Genomic DNA, 19737 nt, shown 5'->3' on the forward strand with positions numbered 1-19737 from the left:
GAACCTGAACTCGATAGAGCACCTTTGGGATGAATTAGAGCGAAGACTGAGAGCCAAGCTGTCTCGAGCAATGTGTGACCTCACCAATGTACTTTTGGAAGAATGGTCAAATAAACACACACACAAATAAACACAAAGACCAGCATTAGATGTTATAGGTTAGGAATTGTATGGCACTTAAAATCATATGAGAGTCAAGGCAGGTTAGTGAATACTTTTGGCATTATAGTGTATGTTATCGTACACATTTGTATGTTATCGTACAGTATATTTGTTTCAAAGTTGACAATGTATGTATGTATTCTGTTCTGTCATACTGTCACATTTCATGTATTTTAAAAAGATAAAAAACAGAAATCAACATCAATATTGTAATAATATACATATTGTTGTCATACGTGTATATTTGTGATTGTTTGTTGACTTATCATCTTTATTTTCCTCACCTGCATGGCAACAAATAAAGCACCAGAAATAAAGCACCAACAAATAGAGAATGTCTGAATTTCATTTCTAAACAGGATCCACCTCTAACATGTTTCACCTTTCATCTAAAAGCATAGGCCTACTCAATTTTGGCCTGATGATGGAGAATCAGAAGTGATCTGTATGACTCTTAATAATAATGACTTATTAATAATAATAATAATAATAATAATAATAATAATAATAATAATAATAGTAATAATAATAATAATAATGAAACATGCACATGCAGACTGCATCATAGTGTTCGCTCTGAGCAGTTTCAAATGTCTTTAATAAAGTTCTCATAACCAGGTGTAATCTTAAAAAAACACTGTGTCACATTTTTAGTTGTTTATTTCCAGAATTCATGCTTCCCATTCACTAATGTTACATTTTTCATGAATACTTACCACCACCATCAACTTCTAAGTATTCATTATGACTGGGATAATTGCACTTTTCATACGTGAAAAGGGGGATCTTCTCCATGGTCCGCCATTTTGAATTTCCAAAAATAGCCATTTTTAGCTGCAAAAATGACTCTACTTGGAGCATACTAGAAAATAGGCAGCCCAGTTTCAATGAGCAGCATAGTTGCACTATCTTTTTTGACCATTTCCTGCACAGTGTCCCTTTAAGGTACCCAAGGTTAGCAGCGATGAGAGGGTTCAGATGCCCATTATGACCTGCTGTGGCCTCTAGACCAGTGGGGTGCCGCGGAAACGTGGCTGGTGAATAAATTATCTAATATAATACATATTTGTCTGAATTAATAAAGTATTGCTTAGTCAGTGGAATCTTTCATCTGCCATTTACGCACAATAAAGTAAGTTTAGGTCGCCCCAGTCAGCTGCAGCTTCGAACGTAGGTTGTGTGACGTCTACAAATGTGTTACTTTTCTAAGCTTTTGTGGTATCCGATGCGATGCCATGTTACAGCTTGTTGGTTTGGGGTACCTTGACAATTCTCAGTAATTGAAATGGTGCCTCGCCTAAAAAAAGTTTGAGAAACACTGCTCTAGACACTGGGCCCAGTTGAGTTGATTAAATGATATAGTTTTATCATTAATCTGCACAATAGCAGTCACCTGTCAAAAAGGAAATACACACATCACACACCACCTCCCCTACACACCTTTTACATGCTGTTGTCTGACAATACGATGAGGACTGCAGGCTGCTAATGACTACCACACGTTTAAAGCAGGTGGTCACTTCAAGTTCAGCACAGCATCACACAGCAAAGCTAAAATGTTGAGGACAATATGCAGAAGTGGAATCACACAAAGACAGCATTAACTGATGTAGTATGACATTTTACACCACATTGATGAGATGAAAATGAATACAAAAATGAAAATAAGTTTCCTATTAGGCCGGCTCCACACTAAAGCATGGCGGAACTGGCGTGAGGTCTTTCTGCTTTGTTTCGGCCGGTGTGTTCTACTCGGTCTCTCACACCGACAGCGTTGGCGTGCGTGGTCAGTCCAGTTCAAAATACCCCCACAGCCAAAGCTAGCGTGTTACTTTGCCATTCATTTGAATGGGACACCGCTGGTCGCTGCTGTCCAAAATCCGCCAAGTTCTACTTTCCAAATGCAGCGCGGAGCAGAGCTGGCTCCTGCACCGCTGATGCCTGACTACTGCCGGCTGGTGTGGAAGGACAGATATGTTTCCATGTATTTTTGCCACCACGGGTAAAAATCGGCGGCTCACCGCTTTGGTGTGAAAGCGGCCTTACTTCAAGGGAGAGTGGAGGGGCATGCCAAATTACTGAAGTGCATTTCTGTGTTGTCCTGTTGGTGAGTCTTAGTTTCATTTCACATCATGTCTGTGGTAGCCTATTAGAGCTCTCTCCTCTTCAGCAAGACAACCAGACAGTCACCATTACTGTCTGGAGGGCGGTCACTATGTACGAAAGCAACACTAACACAAAGAGAAACTTGAGAGAATGTGCATGCCATTCTACGCCCTTGATGAGACCAGGTGTGGTGAGGACTCTACTACATTATAACAAAGCAAATATGAAAATGAAACTGTCATTCAACAACAGGACCTCAGCAGTGGCAGCACACATATCAACTGAGACAAAGATGACTTCAGGAATTCGTATGTATGTATATTTGTAAATTAACTATGGTGTTGATAAGGAATATAAAACTGTTTATTGTTCAGGGTTTTGAACATATTGTGATAACATTTTCAAGACTGGCTGGATAATTTTCTGGGATTCTGAGGGTGTTTCCCCACTTGGTTGACGATTTTTTTTGGTTTACAAATGCTGCGTGTGAAATATGTTAACATATCCTGAATGGCTAGTCACAATTGCTAGATAAGAACATTTAATGTAAAAAAATAGTAGTTGCACAGCACTTACAACTATACAACACAAGATGATGGTATTCACTGAGCTCCCTTACTGTCTGTGGGTCCCCATTTTAGTAATTCCTACCATACGAAGCCATGAGGTCACAGTTTGATATTGGGTATAGACTAGATGTTGCAAAATGTATTTAGATTATTCAGATCCTGAAACAGATTAAGCTGTCACACATACCAGAGATATTGGCCTTATGTCTCTCACTGTTGCAATACACCCTGAAAACAGGTCTGGCAGGATTAGCAACAATTTGTTATTTGGTCTTTGTTGGTAGGTCTATTATCTGTTAATCTTTTCTGTCTTTACAGACAGAGATGCATTTAGATAAATAGAAAAATATTCTTAAAGGGGTATGCCACTATTTTGGGGCTTAGTACAGTTAAAATCGTTGGCTGGGGTTTATAAAGGTGGTGAAGTGTCTTATTTTTCATGTTAAGCATTGTCTTGCTTTAAGACAAGTTAAAAGAGGGAATATGTCGCTAAGCTAGTGAAAGTCAATGGATCCGTGTAGCATGCTACAATGCTACACGGATACATTGACTTTCACTAGCTTAGCGACATATTCCCTCTTTTAACTTGTATTAAAGCAAGACAACGCTTAACATGAAAAATAAGACACTTTACCACCTTTATTAACCCCAGCCAACGATTTCAACTGTATTAAGCCCCAAAATAGTGGCATACCCCTTTAATGTCAGAATTATGTTATTGAATTATAATATCCAAACAGAGCCAGAGGAAATAAGGATCGTGGTCATTGGTCAAAGTGGATCTGGGAAGAGCGCAACAAGAAATAAAATCTTGGGAAGGAGAGCTTTTGAATCAAAGCCATCCACCACCCCGGTAACATTAACCTGTAGAAAGGAAAGAGGAGAATGCGATGGCACAACAGTGGTTGTAGTTGATACACCTGGACACTTATACACCAAGAAGACAGAAGTGTTAAAGTGCATCAGTCTGTGTGTACCTGGACCACATGCAATCCTAGTTGTGATTCAACTGAACAGAGTCACAGAAGCTGAAAAACATTTGAGCATTATTCAGAAGATGTTTGGAAAAGGAGCATCGCACTACGCCAGTGTTTCCCAACCAGGGGTACGTGTACCACTAGGGGTACGCGAGCACACTGAAGGGGGTACTTGGAAAATTTTAATTTTAACAAATGCATGGAGCATAGTCACACTGGGATAGAAAAAGTAATGTAAACACAAGTTAGGGGGTACTGGCGGCACAACAAAAAGGCTTAGGTTAGGGGGTATGTGAGACGAAAAAGGTTGGGAAACACTGCACTACGCCATCGCTCTGTTCACCTGTGGAGATAACCTGAAGGAAGATGGAGGCGCCATAGAGGACTTCATTTGTCAAAGTCAAGATCTCCACGCAATCAGCCAGTGTGGTGGAGGACACCATGTGTTCAACAACAGAGACAAAGACCCATCTGAGGTTAAAGAGCTTTTGGAGAAGGTCAACAAGTTGGTGCAGAAGAACGGAGGAACTCATTTTACCAATGAGAAATTCACAAAGGCAGATAGAGCCTTAAAAGCAGAAATAGACAGACTAGTGAGAATGAATCCACATATGTCCCATGAGGAGGCTCGGATATGGGCAGAGAGAAGCATCAATACTATTCAGAGAGACAACAGTGGCATACCTGGTAGCGCTATTGGATTAGTAGCAACAGCAGGGGTGTGCATAGTAGTAGGTGTCATGGTAGGGTTACGAATGATAAACTGACCTATCAATGTTTAATTACTTTGTCCTGTTGAAACACATATTGGAATTTGGTTATCTTCTGTGCAAATAGCCTGAAGTGCTCACATTGAATACCTGAATCATTGTTATTTAAGCAGTTACATTGGAAATAGAGAGAGTAGAGTAGAGCGTAATTTATTAATCCTGAAGGAAATTAAGGTGTCCAGTTGTATACATACAATATACAATATAGAGTATAGAATATACAAGACAGAGGCAATAATACTATTCAGAGAGACAACAATGTCTTACCTGGTAGCGTCATTGCATTAGCAACAGCAGCGGTGTGCATAGTGGTGGGTGCCCTGTTTAAGATAATGAGAAATTGGCCTGCAAATGAGTAATTTCTTTGTCCTGTTTCACAAGTGTTGGAAATTCTCTTCCATGCCTTCCACCTGAATTATTGTGTGAGCATTTACAGTGTTTACTGACAGTACTATCCTTTCCAGTGGATTGGCCACTGTTTTAGCGTAGCATTGCAAGTAATGTGCTACAGCATTTTTGCCATGTATGAAGTAGGTAACAAAGGTTGCTGCTTTTGTTTTTGTTTTGTTTATTTATTTATTTTAAAATACAGTACTTCACACGTTTATGTGAATTGTGCTTACTCTTTCAATCTGTTGGGATGCTGTTATTTGCCTTTGTCATTGCCTCAAATAACTAATTGTATAGCAAAACCCATGAGTTTGTTGTTTTGAGACCATTTTGTGTATTTACATTGAGCCTTACAATGCATTTGTTAACTTCATGAACATTATTCCTGACCAGTTGTAATTGCCTATTTGATGTAAACCGCATTGAAAATCCATATTCTAAGCATATGCCTTAAGACAGTGTTTCCCAACCTTTTTTGAGCCAGGGCACACTTTTCCCCTCAGAATAGACATTTTTGATAAAAGCGGCGCTCTTAACACTAGAACTATCACGGAGGGGTCAATTGACCTTTTTATCTAAAAAACCCACAAGAGGGTCATTTCACCCTTTGGACCCCCTGACGATTGTCCTTGCATTTGATTTTAGCCTGACACTTGGCTCTTTGTCCGAGTTGTCTTTTCACTCGAAAACAGTCCTACGACAAAGAAAAAGCCCTTCTGAACATAGGCCCCCTAACATCAGTTAACTTCAGCAAATAGCCTACAAACAGCTTCACAGCGTCACAGCGGACATAAACCCATATTGACCTTCCTTAAAAAGTTGTCTTGACCGCAGTATTTATCCCAACTTTTAATGATGCGTTTCCACCACCATCATTCACGTTCCACAGTTTTTGTAATCCACATCATAGCTAGCAAGAAAGGGACTATCCTCGAGATTAACTTTAATTATAAAAGCAAGCAACTGGTCTGAGCCAAAAATGTAATGTAAATATGACGTCTGCTCTTAGCTCCACTTCCTTAATCAAGCCAGCTCTGCTTATGGCGCTTCAAATCTGGGACTTCAGTGGCTGTTAGCCAATCAAAAAATAGATTTATATATATGGTGTAATACCGTTTTTTGCCACATATGAAAGTGAATGGTCCAGGGAGGCGCTATTTCACACATTGCAAAATGCAAAGGCAGAAATCAGATATTTTCTCCAAAAAGGTGAGGGGGACGGATCCAGGTGAATGAAAATCTGGGTACGTCATGGAGGAGGATGGGGGAGAACACTGGTTAATTACTCCCCCCACCAACCTGGTAGGTCAGGTGTCGAACCATCAACCTTTGGGCTACAAGTCTGACGCCCTAACCGCTTACCTATGACTGCCCAAGAAGCTACTGCACTTGCAAGAAGAGCTTCTGAGGCTTCAATACTGGAGCTGCTACCACTGCTGCTGTCTCGGTAGTCCCTGCTGATACTACTGCTGTTGCTGCTGGGGGAGCTGTTGTTTGAACTATTACCAAGGACGTTGTCAGAGCTGCTGTTGCCATACTTGGGGCACCAGCTGTGGCTACAGCAGCAATCCTGACATCAGCATATGGATCTGGATCAGCGACACAGTGGTTAAACATGAATATCTAGTGACACTTTTATGCTAGCAGCTGCAGTTTATTGAACAATCATGATCACAATATAATCATAGTATTTTGCCACTACTGTCAACAAACTTGTACTCATTTGAGTGTCACCGTTCTCCTTATGTTAGTTAGTAGCTAGCCGGTGCCAGTCATGAACTTATATATTTGTAATACTGTCCCACTGCTTTACTATTTGCTAAGACTGTAGTAGAGGCACAGGACACTGGTCTTGCCAAATATCGCCCTTTTTATTTGACCCTCTGGATTTATTGTATTTTAGAAGACTGGCCTTTATATTCTAATAACATACTATTTTATCTTCACCTGCATGTCATATATGTTAAACATTCATGTTATTGTCTTTCGTAATTTTCATTTATTGACAAGTACTGACATGTCACTTGACTTGGAATCTTTTTTTATTGGAGCCCTGCTATTTGGCCCCTTTATATCAGTTAAATTATATTTAAGCTCAAGAAAGATCATGCTCCAATTCTATTTGTCTAAAATATGTTTGCTATGTTCATAGCATTGATCTTCCATTGGCATTTCATCCTCAGAGCATAGATGCATCATAGTAAAGAAAGAATGCTAACAACAAAACGGCTAGTAGAAACACTGACTGACTGACTAGTGACTCAGGAAAACCAGTGAGCAAACAAAGTGTCAAGACCTGCCTGCTGCCAATAATGAAAATAAACATCTACCATTTCTTTGGTGTTGTTGATATTCAGTGTCAGTCTGACTGACACCACAAGATAGAAAAGATAGTATGAAGCTGTTTTGTTCTATTAAAATATGTATATCTTCAAGCTTCTTCTGTGCCCCTGTCAGATTTGATCAGCATTTTAAACAAAAACATTTTAAACACTGGTGAAGTGAGACACAACAGGTTACTTAAGAGAGGGGACACCCACACGCATGGTTACACCCACACACACACAGTGTGATATGTACAGCATGTGTGTGTCTGGGCTCATGTACTGTACATGTACACAAAACATGAGATATGTCACGTACAAACAAAACCTCACAGAGACATAGCACCACTCCAAATGCACACGTGCACCCCCCCCCCCCCCACACACACACACACTACAATGCACAAACACACAACAATGCACGCACACACACACACACACACACACACACACACACACACACACACCACACACACACACACACACACACACACACACACACACACACACACACACACACACACACACACACACACACACACACACACACACACACACACACACACACATACACACACACACACACAGAGTGAGAAACCTGCATGCATGTGAACTTGCACAATGGAAAGATCATTTTAACTTGCATGCATACATACTCTGTGAGACAGAGTGAGTTTCCTTAAACGGTTGCGGTTTCCTGAGTCTCAGACCAGCGTTGGTTGTGGTCGCACTAGATCACATCTGCCTCTGTAGACAAAAAGAAAGAAAAAGGAAAGAAAAACACCATACAAACCACAATGTTGGGGAGGAGGATTATAACACGCTGATATGAAGTGAAAACAGTACACATTTTACCTCCACGATATCACCATCATCAATATCCTCATCTCCTCTCCTCATTCATCATCATCATCATAATCAGTAGCAGAAGCGAGACTGAACAACTTCTAAGTGTCTGAAGGATTAAAAAGGAACCAAGTCTGTGCTTGACTAAGTAAGTGTCTTTAGGTAACACTTTTACAAATGTATGAATTTTAGCGTTACATCTATTACCACTAATACTGTACATACAATGTCAATGCCTGTACTGTATGTAATTTGTAAGGCATGTACTAAGAAAAATCAAACATTTGTTAGGCATGTATTCCCAAAAGTCTTGTTCACAATTAGGGATTTATTATCAATATAACCTCAGTGAGGGAGTGTAACAAATGCCTTAAAAGTTACAGTAGCACTTAAAGCCCATATCTATAGCACATTTATAACAAATTATAATGTGCATTATAATTACTTACAATGCATTATAACTACATTCATGATGTTTCATGATGCTTTATATTAACAGTTAGGAATAACCATGAATCTAGCTTATAATGCTTTATTAATCAAGGGTGTTATGAATGTTCATGACTGGCTATAAACTACAGGCTGCCTGATGGGGCTTATAGTACATCATGAGTTCTTATACCCCTCTATGCACAGACCTGGATGATAAACTGTCATAAGGCCTCATAAGATACTATAATGTTCTACGTGAGATCATAAGTCGTCAATGTGTGCTCTAAGTAAAGTGAACTTCATATGGATGCATCTATAATGCACGGTATAATGCACATCTATAATGCATCATAATGCACTGTAAGCCCCATCAGGCAGCCTGTGTAGTTTACAACCAGCCATGAGCACTCATAACACCCTTGGATTTATGAAGCATTATAAGCTAGATTCATGGTTATTCATTACTGTTAACATAAAGCATCATGAAACATCATGGGTGTAGTCGTAACGCATTGAAAGTAATTATAATGCACATTATAATTTGATATAAATGCACTCATAATGCGCTATAGATATGGGCTTCATAGAAAGTGTTACCNAAGTTACTTATACAGTATACAGGCATTAACATTGTATGTATTAGATGTAATGCTAAAATAAAGTGTTACCTATGTTTAAAATATAGGAAATAGCTTGGGTGTGCCCATTTAAGTGAACAAGAAACCAGAGCTCACTATTTTTTGCTTATCTTAACAGAAAAATCTTCACAGAAGAAAAAACATCAACTGAAACACGTGCACGCACGCACAAACACACACACACACACACACACACACACACGCACACACACACACACACACACACACACACACACACACACACACACACACACACACACACACACACACACACACACACACACACACACACACACACACACACACACACACACACACACACACACACACACACACACACACACACACACACAGTTTTCATCCTTACGAGGACAGAAGAAGATAACTGAATATTTGTGATATCTGTTACAGTGTATGTGATATCTGTATGTTTTTGTTATGTCTTGTCCTCTTCCATCAGGGACCATGTTGGAAATAAGTGTTTATGCTTTTACATGTTATCCCTTGGATACCTTTTGTCTTCCTATATCCATAAATAAACCAAACCAAACAAACCAAAACCAACACATTTCATTGGTTTCAGTTTCAATCTTGATTAACTTCAAATGTCAATGTTTTTGTTTCCAACAACTATCTGCAGAGACAAACATGGCGAGCAAAGATGGAAGTAAGTAGTCAACATTAAACTCATCTGCATTCTGTGTTTTTATACAGTGTTTCTGCTCTGAGGATATTGAATATTCATATGTTCCGAGCATATTGAGAAAAATACATCTGTCAGTGACATTTGAGCAGTAGCGCACGTCAAGGCGACGCAAAGACAGCCAATGCAATTACCAATTCATTAATGGGCATTAGATGCCTTTGTGCCACCTGACATTTGAGGCCTCCCAAAAACATCTTTGACATACATACTGTACATACATACATACTGTACATACATACATACATACATACATACATACATACATACATACATACATACATACATACATACATACATACATACATACATACATACATACATACATACATACATACATACATACATACATACATGTGAATACAGTGAATACAGACATGAGGTTTCAGTCAAAACAAATGTCAATATTTATTGAAGAGCTAAAATAAAATAGCATGAAGATGAGCTAATACAGAGTTGTACTAATAGTAAAATTAATAAATAAGGGGGACAAGTGCTACCCAGATTTACAAACACCACTAATTAGCAATAGAGCAGACTACAGCAGCTTCCAATGTTGTTCACTTCTCCTGATACTCAAAAAGCAAAAAAAGGAGGCACACACAAGGGCTTGTGTCAAAAACTGCATATTGTAGTCGAAAAGTAACAAAAGAAGTCAGATGCTAAAACTGGAGCAGCAGACGTTTCAGACCTAGTCCATTTTCAATGTAATTTTTTTTGTATCACTACTTTTTGTGAGTAAACAGACCAAGCAATACACAGCTCAAAGTCAAGGTGCAGACATTGACCTATTTGGTTAATTGTGCTGGAAATGTAAGATTGACACACCAAACTAGCTCTAGGTTTCCTGTGCCTGTTCACACACACATAGAAAGTTACTCAAAAACATGCACACAGCACAGGTCACAGTAGACAGTGCGGTGCACCTGGGTCAAAGGCGTCCAACATGAAATTGTCCTTCAGTGCCATGAAAGAGTTCACTACGATCCCGAAAGAGCAGGTGCCTCCTCAGAGGAATGTCCCAAGGCTCACCCGTAAGCAGCCTACCAATCTCCGCTAGCCAGAGACGCCCCACCCATCGGATGGTGACTAGCAGCAGAGACCGAAGTTCTACACACACTTTGTGTAGAACCACCATAATCAGGGCCACTGTGGTATAGGCGTACAGCCTTCTGCTGGGCCATGAATGTACCAGGGCATCAGGACACAGTTTTAGAGAAAAACAACCTGCAGTGGGTGCTTTCTGCAAATACAAACAGGTCCATGTCGGCCTTGCCAAAGCGGTCCCATATCAAGCTCACCGTCTCGGGATGGAGTCTCCGGCCGTCCAGTAACACTCCCCAACCAGTGAGGGATGCATCCGTACGGAGAGCCTTGCCATCGGGTGCTAAAGATATCCTGCTCCCTCCATGGCTTCAGGGAGGCGAGACAGCTATCCGACACCGTGACAGCACGACATCTGTGACGGACTGGGCATAAATGCAGTGCATTGACTGGCAGGAGAGAGCTCTTCTGGCAGTTATTGGTAAACCCTAAACCTTGCAGGTGGGTCACCAAAAGATCTGTGTGTGCTCTGGCCTGGGGCTCAGAGTCAGCACAGGTCATAAGGTCATCCAGATAGGCCATGACACGCACACCCTGCTCGCGTAGCGGGAGGAGAGCGGCCTCCAGGCAGCGTGTGAACACGCGGGGCTCAAGGCTAGGGGAGCACCATGAACACGTAAAAAATCAAATGTGATGCATAGATATTTCATATGCGGAGGGTAGACGTGGATTTTAAAATAGGCGTCCTTCAATCCTTTTTAGGCACTAGGAAGTATCTACTATAGAAACACGCCTTTGCCTTAGAGAGGGGAACCACATGTATCGCTGCTTTAGCTAGGCTAATTTCTCTGCTACTGGTTTCATACATCTTCACATACAAGGAGGTGTGTGCCTAGGTCATGAAATAAAAACATTTTTTAAATATAGTTGCGGTGTTTCACCATCTCATTGGATACCTCGTGCTATGTCACAGAACCTAACAACAGCGTGAAAGTTAAAAAAACGGGATCTTTTAATCTATTTTTCTGAGGATGGGGATGATGATTCTTCGTCATTTTTCCACAGACCTTATAAAAGTAATCCCTACGCAATATTAAATGTAAATTTCATAATGAAAATAACTTTCACATCGCTCTTTAATTCTGAATAAAGCTTAATTCCGCTTTGAAAACGTCATGTAAACACCTCTTAATTCGGAATTAAATGAAAGATCAAAGTAAACTCGACGGAACTATTTAATTCTGAATTATTCATTCGGAATTAAAAACGTCATGTAGTGATTGTGAATGTTTGTCAGCTGTCCTTAATTATCCCCCACAATTAATGCTGACCAACAGCTGCAGTTTTTTTCGGACACAAACTTAACACTGACAACTGGACATCCTCTTCCGACCGATTTTGCAGAATTTCCGGAGTCACATTTTTTTTTTTATTCATCATGAGTTCGCACCCACTGCCCCTGCGCACCGTGTCCTAACTGAGCGAATAGACCGGCCACAACAAGATTCAAGCGACAGAGAATCGCTGCTATGCAGCAAATGCGATACAAGCGATAGACAGGATTTGAGTAATGTATATGTTCCTAAAAGGGACACTGTGTCAGAATCCATGCTGCCCATTCACTAATGTTACCTTTGTCATGAATACTTACACCCAGCATCAAATTGTAAGTATTCGTTATGCCTGGAAAAATTTAACTTTTCATACATGAAAAGGGGGATTGTAGCGAAGGGGAGTAGAGTTGCCCAGCCGGGACACAAACCCAGACCATCTGGGGTAGTAAACTGGGGCTCTGACCACAGCTACACCAAAGAGCCAGGCTAGTTGGCATATTAATCAGAACACAAACACAACCCTAGTGATGGTCACTCCATCATACTGACTTTCCCTTCGCTTCACACACTCGGTCTCCCTCACGCAACTGCCCATCATGCTTCTCCCATCCAGTGTGCACCGTCATCAATGCTTCACCCATCACTGGGGTACATCACACCGGGGTCATCAATCCTGGGAGTTCCTCCCAGCAAATCTGCAACTTTGAACGTATGTCGTGTGACGTCTCCAAATGTGTTACTTTTCTAAGCTTTTGTGGTTATCGGATGCGATGCCATGTTACGGCTTGTTGGTTTGGGGCGCCTTGAATTTTTTCATGAATTGAAAGGGTGCATCGCCTAAAAAAAGGTTGAGGAACACTGCGCTACACCAAAGAGCCATTCTTGTTGGCATGACAGAACACACCCACAACCCTAGTGATGGTCACTCCATCACACTGTCCATTTGTAGCGAAGGGGAGTAGAGTTGCCCAGCTGGGACTCAAACCCAGACCTTCAGGGGTAGTAAACTGGGGCTCTGAACGCTACACCAAAGAGCCAGGCTCATTGATGTGACAGTCAGAACACACCCACAACTCTAGTGATGGTCACTCCATCACACTGCCTTCCCCTTCCCACACTCATGGTGTCCCTCACGCAACTGCCCATCATGCTTCTCCCATCATCAATGCTTCACCCATCACTGGGGTCCCTCACACCGGGGTCACCAATCCTGGGGGTCCCTCACATGGAATTACGGCTCACACACAATGGGTACGCTTCCGATGGCCTCACGGTAGCGAAGGGGAGAAGAGTTGCCCCACCAGGACTCTAACCCAGACCTTCAGGGGTAGGAAACTGGGGCTCTGACCACTACACCAAAGAGCCAGGCTCGTTGGCATGTTAGTCAGAACTCACCCACAACCCTAGTGATGGTCACTCCATCACAGGGATCTTCTCCATGGTCCACCGTTTTGAATGTCCAAAAATTGCCATTTTTAGCTGCAAAAATTACTGTACTTGGACCATACTAGAACATATTTGTTTATTACTTCGTAAACTTTCATGTAAAACTCAAATTTGGCAATAGGCAGCCCAGTTTCAATGAGCAGCATAGTTGCAGTACCTTTTTTGACCATTTCCTGCACAGTGTCCCTTTAAAACTAGAATACAAGCATTCCAACATTCCCATAGGCTGTGGCGGCTGTAGCTGAACCACATCATAGCTAATTTGAATAATATTGGCTGAACTACAAACTACAAACTATTGTTCTAGTCGCCCAAATCACTTTTGTCTTTTCTGTCTCCCGTGACTCAATATGAAAGTCAGGTAACACTTTATTTTAGGGATACATCTATTAGCACTAATACATACAATAGTAATGCCTGTGTAAGTAGCCTAACTTGTAAGGCGTGTACTAAGCAAAATCAGACAGTTGTTAGACATGTATTCGCAAATATCTTGTTAATGCACAATTAGGGATTTATTACCAACAACCTTAGTAAGGACTTAGTAGACCTAGAGTTATATTTATGAGTAAGCAGTAATGACCTGAATACAATGTGTATAAGCTCCTGGTACACTGTGTGAACAAACCCTGAACAGTGTGAAAACAGATGTGAAATAAGGGTCCCTATTCTAGAGTTAGGCATTGCTCAGCCCAGATGGCGTAGGGCCCCCACTGTACCTAACACTGAGTCTCTGGGCCATTTACAGAGTAACTGCCCCTCCCACAGGAAAGCCCATTCACAAAATAAATCAATCAACTAAATCAGTGGTTCTCAACTGGAACAGTCTGGGGACCCACCATTTTCCACTCTCATTCGGTCGCGACCCAATTTGTTTAGCATTCAAGTCGATTCAATGCAATTCTCAAAATATAACCATAATAGGCCTGTGTAATAACATTATTATTATTATTATTTCTTATTTATTTATTATAAGTAATATCTATTTATTATACATTTATTTTATATCTATTATTTATTTAGTGTTATTATTATTATTAGTAGTAGTAGTAGTAGTAGTAGTATTAATATTAATGCAAAACACATTTTTAAAATATAATTCATTTAAACATTATCCTACATTTTAAAAAGTGGGCTGTAATAACATTGCAACATGAATTTGAGGAACAGCTATTTCTTGACTATCAGGCTTTCAAGATCTGGGAACTGTAACATTTTGGTTTGTTATGAACAGCAGTAGGCCTATGTACGCAGCAGAGATAACAGAACACTGCGTTTATTATCACGTATGCCTAATGCTTGAAAAATGAGGAGCACCTTTCAATGGGAGAGTTGGGGGTGTTTTTTTTATTTTTACTTATTAGGCCTACAAGGGTTTCAAAATCCGGTAGGATGGTAGACAGAGCAACTCATATCGTGTTCAGTGTCCAACCTGGACGCAGTTTTGATTTGAGTTGTGGAGTGAAGAAACCACTTTAACAAAGATAGGTGGTACTGAAATATTTTAATAGCCCGTCTCGCTAACGTGGAATATTCAGCTGTGACATTGCACCAGAACCGACACAAAGCGACTTTGCCGAATGCTTCTGTCATTGACTGGTGGTCACACAGTCACGCAGTTCGATCAGCTGTTTCTCTTCCTCAGCGCAGCACTGTTTTCGCCGGTTTCAAAAGGATTGTGCTACCCATTCTTTGCTTTGTGCGCTATCCGGGAAGAAGTCATTAACTAAACCGCGTAGTTTGTTGAGATATGCAGAGGTGGAGCACTTCAGTGCATTTTTGTCCACAATATTATCCACACGAAGTATCTATGGACGAGCGTTGGGGAAAATGTCAAGCCTGTCTTTGTTTACCCTGGTTTCCCACAATGCGAGCTTTCTTTTCAACGCACTGTCTTCAACACTCGAATGACTGGTTGCACGCTACCATTTCTCTCGCACATCTCGCATAAATATTCTGATTGTATGAGGCCAAATGACACGGAGTTCAATCGCCTATTAAAATAAAGGTGGTAAATTGTTGCAGGAAAAGTTATTTTTTAATCGAATCAATGAATTACGTTTAAAAAAAAAAAAAAAAAAAAAAAACACCATGGCTCCGCGAGCCACCCATCACCCTTCCGCGACCCAGTTTTGGGTCGCGACCCACCAGTTGAGAAACACTGAACTAAATAACAATAACAAAACCCCAAAATAACAAACCAAAGAAAAGTAAACAAAATACAAAAACAGCCGAAACCAAAAAAATGTCATGAACCAAAACCCAGTCTAAGATTAGAAAAAGACAATACGAACATTCCCGGTAAAAACTCCCCCGTTTAAAATAGTCTGATCCGCGGCCACCCCACTATTTAGGCACATTGGAACATACCCTCGGTTACCCCAAACCAGGACGTGACTGCACACCTCAGACATCCTTTTATGACTTACACTGACTGATATAATCAAGGCTGAATGCATAGTGTCCTACTCTCATATGCAAACCTTTGCTAGTCTGTTTCTCCCTAAATAATGGTGTCAGAATCACACAAATGCAGTTCTGGGGTACTACCTTGCTACTAAACAGACATTGCAAGTATGATTGAAATCTGTGTCGGTCGGGTCCCAAAGTGTCTGATTTCACGTGAAATGACCCGCATGTCAACATGTGGATTACATTTTAATTGCAGCAAATTGGAGGCAGTCTCTGATTGTTTGGAAGCTGCCGTCACTTAAACATAGCGCTTATGTATGATTGGAGTGATACAATATATCTTCATTTACAAAGCATGTAAATGATTCTGATGTACTCACGTTAAGATGTGCTCTCCCAGAATGGAGTCGTAGTCGTTGGGGTACAGAAACGACGGAAACCGCTACAACATCCAGCCAGCGAACTAGAAAACATAGCCATGTGGGATTCCTGTCTGTGTGTGCAGCCATGTATTTGAACACAAAAAAACCCATGTATGTGTTGCCTAGCAACCAAGGACGCCACCTGGAACTATTTTCTGGAGCGGAAAAAAACAACCAAATAAATGTGCAGACGTTCTTTTGAATGAATTAACTTTTAAATGTTGTGGGCAAAGGAACTATTGTATGAAAGCAATAAAACACTCATGGGAGTGAGGTTGGTATGGGATATACTCACTAGTGGGATTCTCCACAGGCACGAAGTCGCAGACAATATAAACATAACTTACATAAACATATAAAAATATAATTTTTAAACATTTCGTAAATATTTCAACAGAGCCAGAGGAATTATTAAGGATTGCGCTTGTTGGTGACAGCGGATCTGGAAAGAGTACAACAGGAAACACCATCTTAGGCAAAAGGGCATTCAAGACCAGACAATTTCAAGGCACTGAAACAATAACCTGCCAAGCGGAAAGAGGAGAGTTTGAAGGTACACCAGTATCTGTGGTGGATATTCCATTCGGAATAATTTGCAATGTCACTGAGATGTCTAAATGCACCAAATACTGTGCAACTGGTCCTCATGCATTCCTAGTTGTGATTTCACTAAAGAGATTTAATACTGTGGAGCGACATTTGAAGAATCTTCAGTGGTTGTTTGGGGAAGAGGCATCACGTTACACCATCGTCCTGTTCACCCGTGGAGATGAACTGCCAGATGGGGTCACCACTGAGGAATTAATTAGTCAAAATCCATTTCCTTATGGTGTAGGATACCACATTTTCAACAACAGAGACGAGGATCCCACTCAGGTCAGAGAGCTGCTGAAGAAGATCAAGAGAATGGCGCAGAAGAATGGAGGAGAATACTGCATCAAGGTCAAAGACTGGAAACAGAAGTATCTGTATCCATTTGCTTGTGCAATTACTGTTGGGGGTGCTATTGGCACTGCTAGTGGAGGCACAGGAGGAGGAGTTCTAGTGGCTGCTTTAGGGTCTGCTGTTGGAGCCTTTGCTGCTCGAACAGGCAAGAGTGCTGTGGTTGTATCCATTGCCATAGCTTTTGCAGTGGGTCTTGCAGTTGCAATTGGAGCTGATTATGGCACTGGCTTAGTAATTGCTTATAAAGCTGCAGCTGCAATTGCTTCAGGAGCTGGTGCTTTTGGAACGTTTGATGACATTGATGTTGGTGATGAGGCACTATTGGGAATAATTGGTGGAGCTGGTGTAGGTGCAGGAGTGTCTATGGTTGTTAGGGAATATGCCGCAATGGTTAGTTATGCAGACTATATAGATTTCCTTTACGGTAGTTTTACTTGTTCTTTAGGAGTGATTATTGTTTTGTTTGCTCTTGTTATGATTGTTTTTGAAGATGCTAGTGGTAGTACTAAAATTGCTGTATCTGCTATAGTTGCAGGAGTTTCTATTGGAGCTGCATTTGGAGCTGCTGTTGGTGTACTTGGCCCGTCAGGTTGTGCTACAGGAGCAATGATCACAATCACATGTCTGGCAGTGACATGTTGGCTAAAACAAAAATAGGCAGAATTTATTTTATGTTAGCTTGTTTAATCAAGGCCAGATCAATGGAAGATCGTGTTCAGTCGGCTAGAGTCTCTTCCATGTAAGCTGGGTACCACTGTCGTAAAATGTTTATTCTTATATGATTCTTATGTAGAGTCCTATATGTACATGTATATGCACTGCAGGAATATAGATGTATATGTATGTGACTATGTGTATATATCGTTCCAGTGTGTAAGCATTGTACTCTGTGTTGAGTGTGAGGGCTTTTCTCTGAGGTGGGGCCGGGCTAATTAGCATGTGTAAAGAATCTGGCCCTGGGTGGGCCAAGAGCTATAAAGGCCTAGGGATGCCACTAGGAATCGTGCTTCCTACCTAGAGATATCAGAGAATGATGTCTCTCGCTAAGACGTTCCCTGTTCCCATCTCTGGGGCAGTAATAAAATCTGCAGTAAACTCACCAGATCAAGACTGCCTGTCTGACATTAATGGAGAAAAACCCCACACCACTAAACCTAATAATCATAACACACCCTCTCTCTTATCAAATGTGGCTCTTTTTATTCAGCCCCACTAGAGATGGGAAGGTGTATTGATTTTGTTTTTTATGTTGCTTTGTTACTCAGATTAAGATCAATTGTATGTTGTTTTGTTGACAACATTTACGTCAACCCAACACAAATTGAATATTGTTTACTTTGAGATATTATCTTATCCATTGTAAAGATAAAGCGGGAGGCTGAGGTGGGGTTGATCTCTTGGAACCCCTTGTTTTCATCTTATCAGTTCACTGACATGTAATGCCATACATTTTACTTTAAACCGCTGTTTCATTTCAATAAAATATTTCCCTTTAGTAGGCCTATATCCTATCCACTCTAATAGTATTTTGTACATAAAAGTGGTTGATGGGGAAATGTTGGTTGGGCTTTGTACTTTTATTTTCAGCTAAAGCCTTATATATCATTTAATGCTATATTTGTTTACAGGTTGCAGATGTATTCATGTACAAACCCCAACTCCGGTGAAGTTGGGACGTTTGGTAAACTGTGAATAAAATCAGAATGCTATCATTTTCAAAAAATTCAATCCATTCAGTAGATGGAGAATATTGACAAGACAACATATTAAGTGTTAAAACCGAGAAAAAATATTGTTTTTTTTTGGGACATATGTACTCATTTCTCATTTGATAACTGCAACATGTCTCAAAGAAGTTGGGACGGGGATCAGTGAAATATAATAAACATCCAAATAAGATAAAACAACAAAGAAGAACATTTCAAAATGAATTGTAGTGATGGACAATATGTGTGTCCAGGTATAAGACCATCACAGACAGGCTGCGTCACTCAGAATTAAAGATGCAGAGGGAATAATTACCATCGTTATTACATACATTTTTGAATTCCTTTTGATTTACCATGATTGAGTGTATATAAGACATATTTTTGTCATTAAAATCATTGTATAGGTTCATGACATCATGAAATATATATTGGCTGTAGTCTCATTCTAGCACTCCAAGAATTACAGCTATTGAAAATTGACCATATTAAGAACGCTTCATGTGTGCAA

The 19737-nt window shown here is 40.5% G+C and overlaps 1 protein-coding gene across 1 annotated transcript; it reads left to right on the forward strand.

The window, feature by feature from the left end:
- The first annotated feature begins 2424 nt into the window (after positions 1 to 2424).
- Positions 2425 to 18397, forward strand: LOC134456393 (GTPase IMAP family member 9-like). The gene is made up of 5 exons (XM_063207757.1): positions 2425 to 2458; positions 3578 to 3911; positions 4131 to 4407; positions 17251 to 17543; positions 18391 to 18397. Exons 1-5 carry the CDS (start codon positions 2425 to 2427, stop codon positions 18395 to 18397), a joined length of 945 nt encoding a protein of 314 aa, XP_063063827.1.
- The last annotated feature ends 1340 nt before the right edge of the window (positions 18398 to 19737 follow it).

Source organism: Engraulis encrasicolus, chromosome 10 (assembly GCF_034702125.1).
Source record: "Engraulis encrasicolus isolate BLACKSEA-1 chromosome 10, IST_EnEncr_1.0, whole genome shotgun sequence".
In the NCBI taxonomy this organism is placed as follows: Eukaryota; Metazoa; Chordata; class Actinopteri; order Clupeiformes; family Engraulidae; genus Engraulis; species Engraulis encrasicolus.

Coding starts and splice junctions, on each gene's coding strand:
- LOC134456393 (XM_063207757.1), top strand. CDS start 2,425: ATGCCATTCTACGCCCTTGATGAGACCAGGTGTG. Junction 3,912..4,130: donor AAGATGTTTGGAAAAGGAGC/ATCGCACTACGC, acceptor AGGTTGGGAAAC/ACTGCACTACGCCATCGCTC. Junction 4,408..17,250: donor AAGCAGAAATAGACAGACTA/GTGAGAATGAAT, acceptor ATTTCACTAAAG/AGATTTAATACTGTGGAGCG.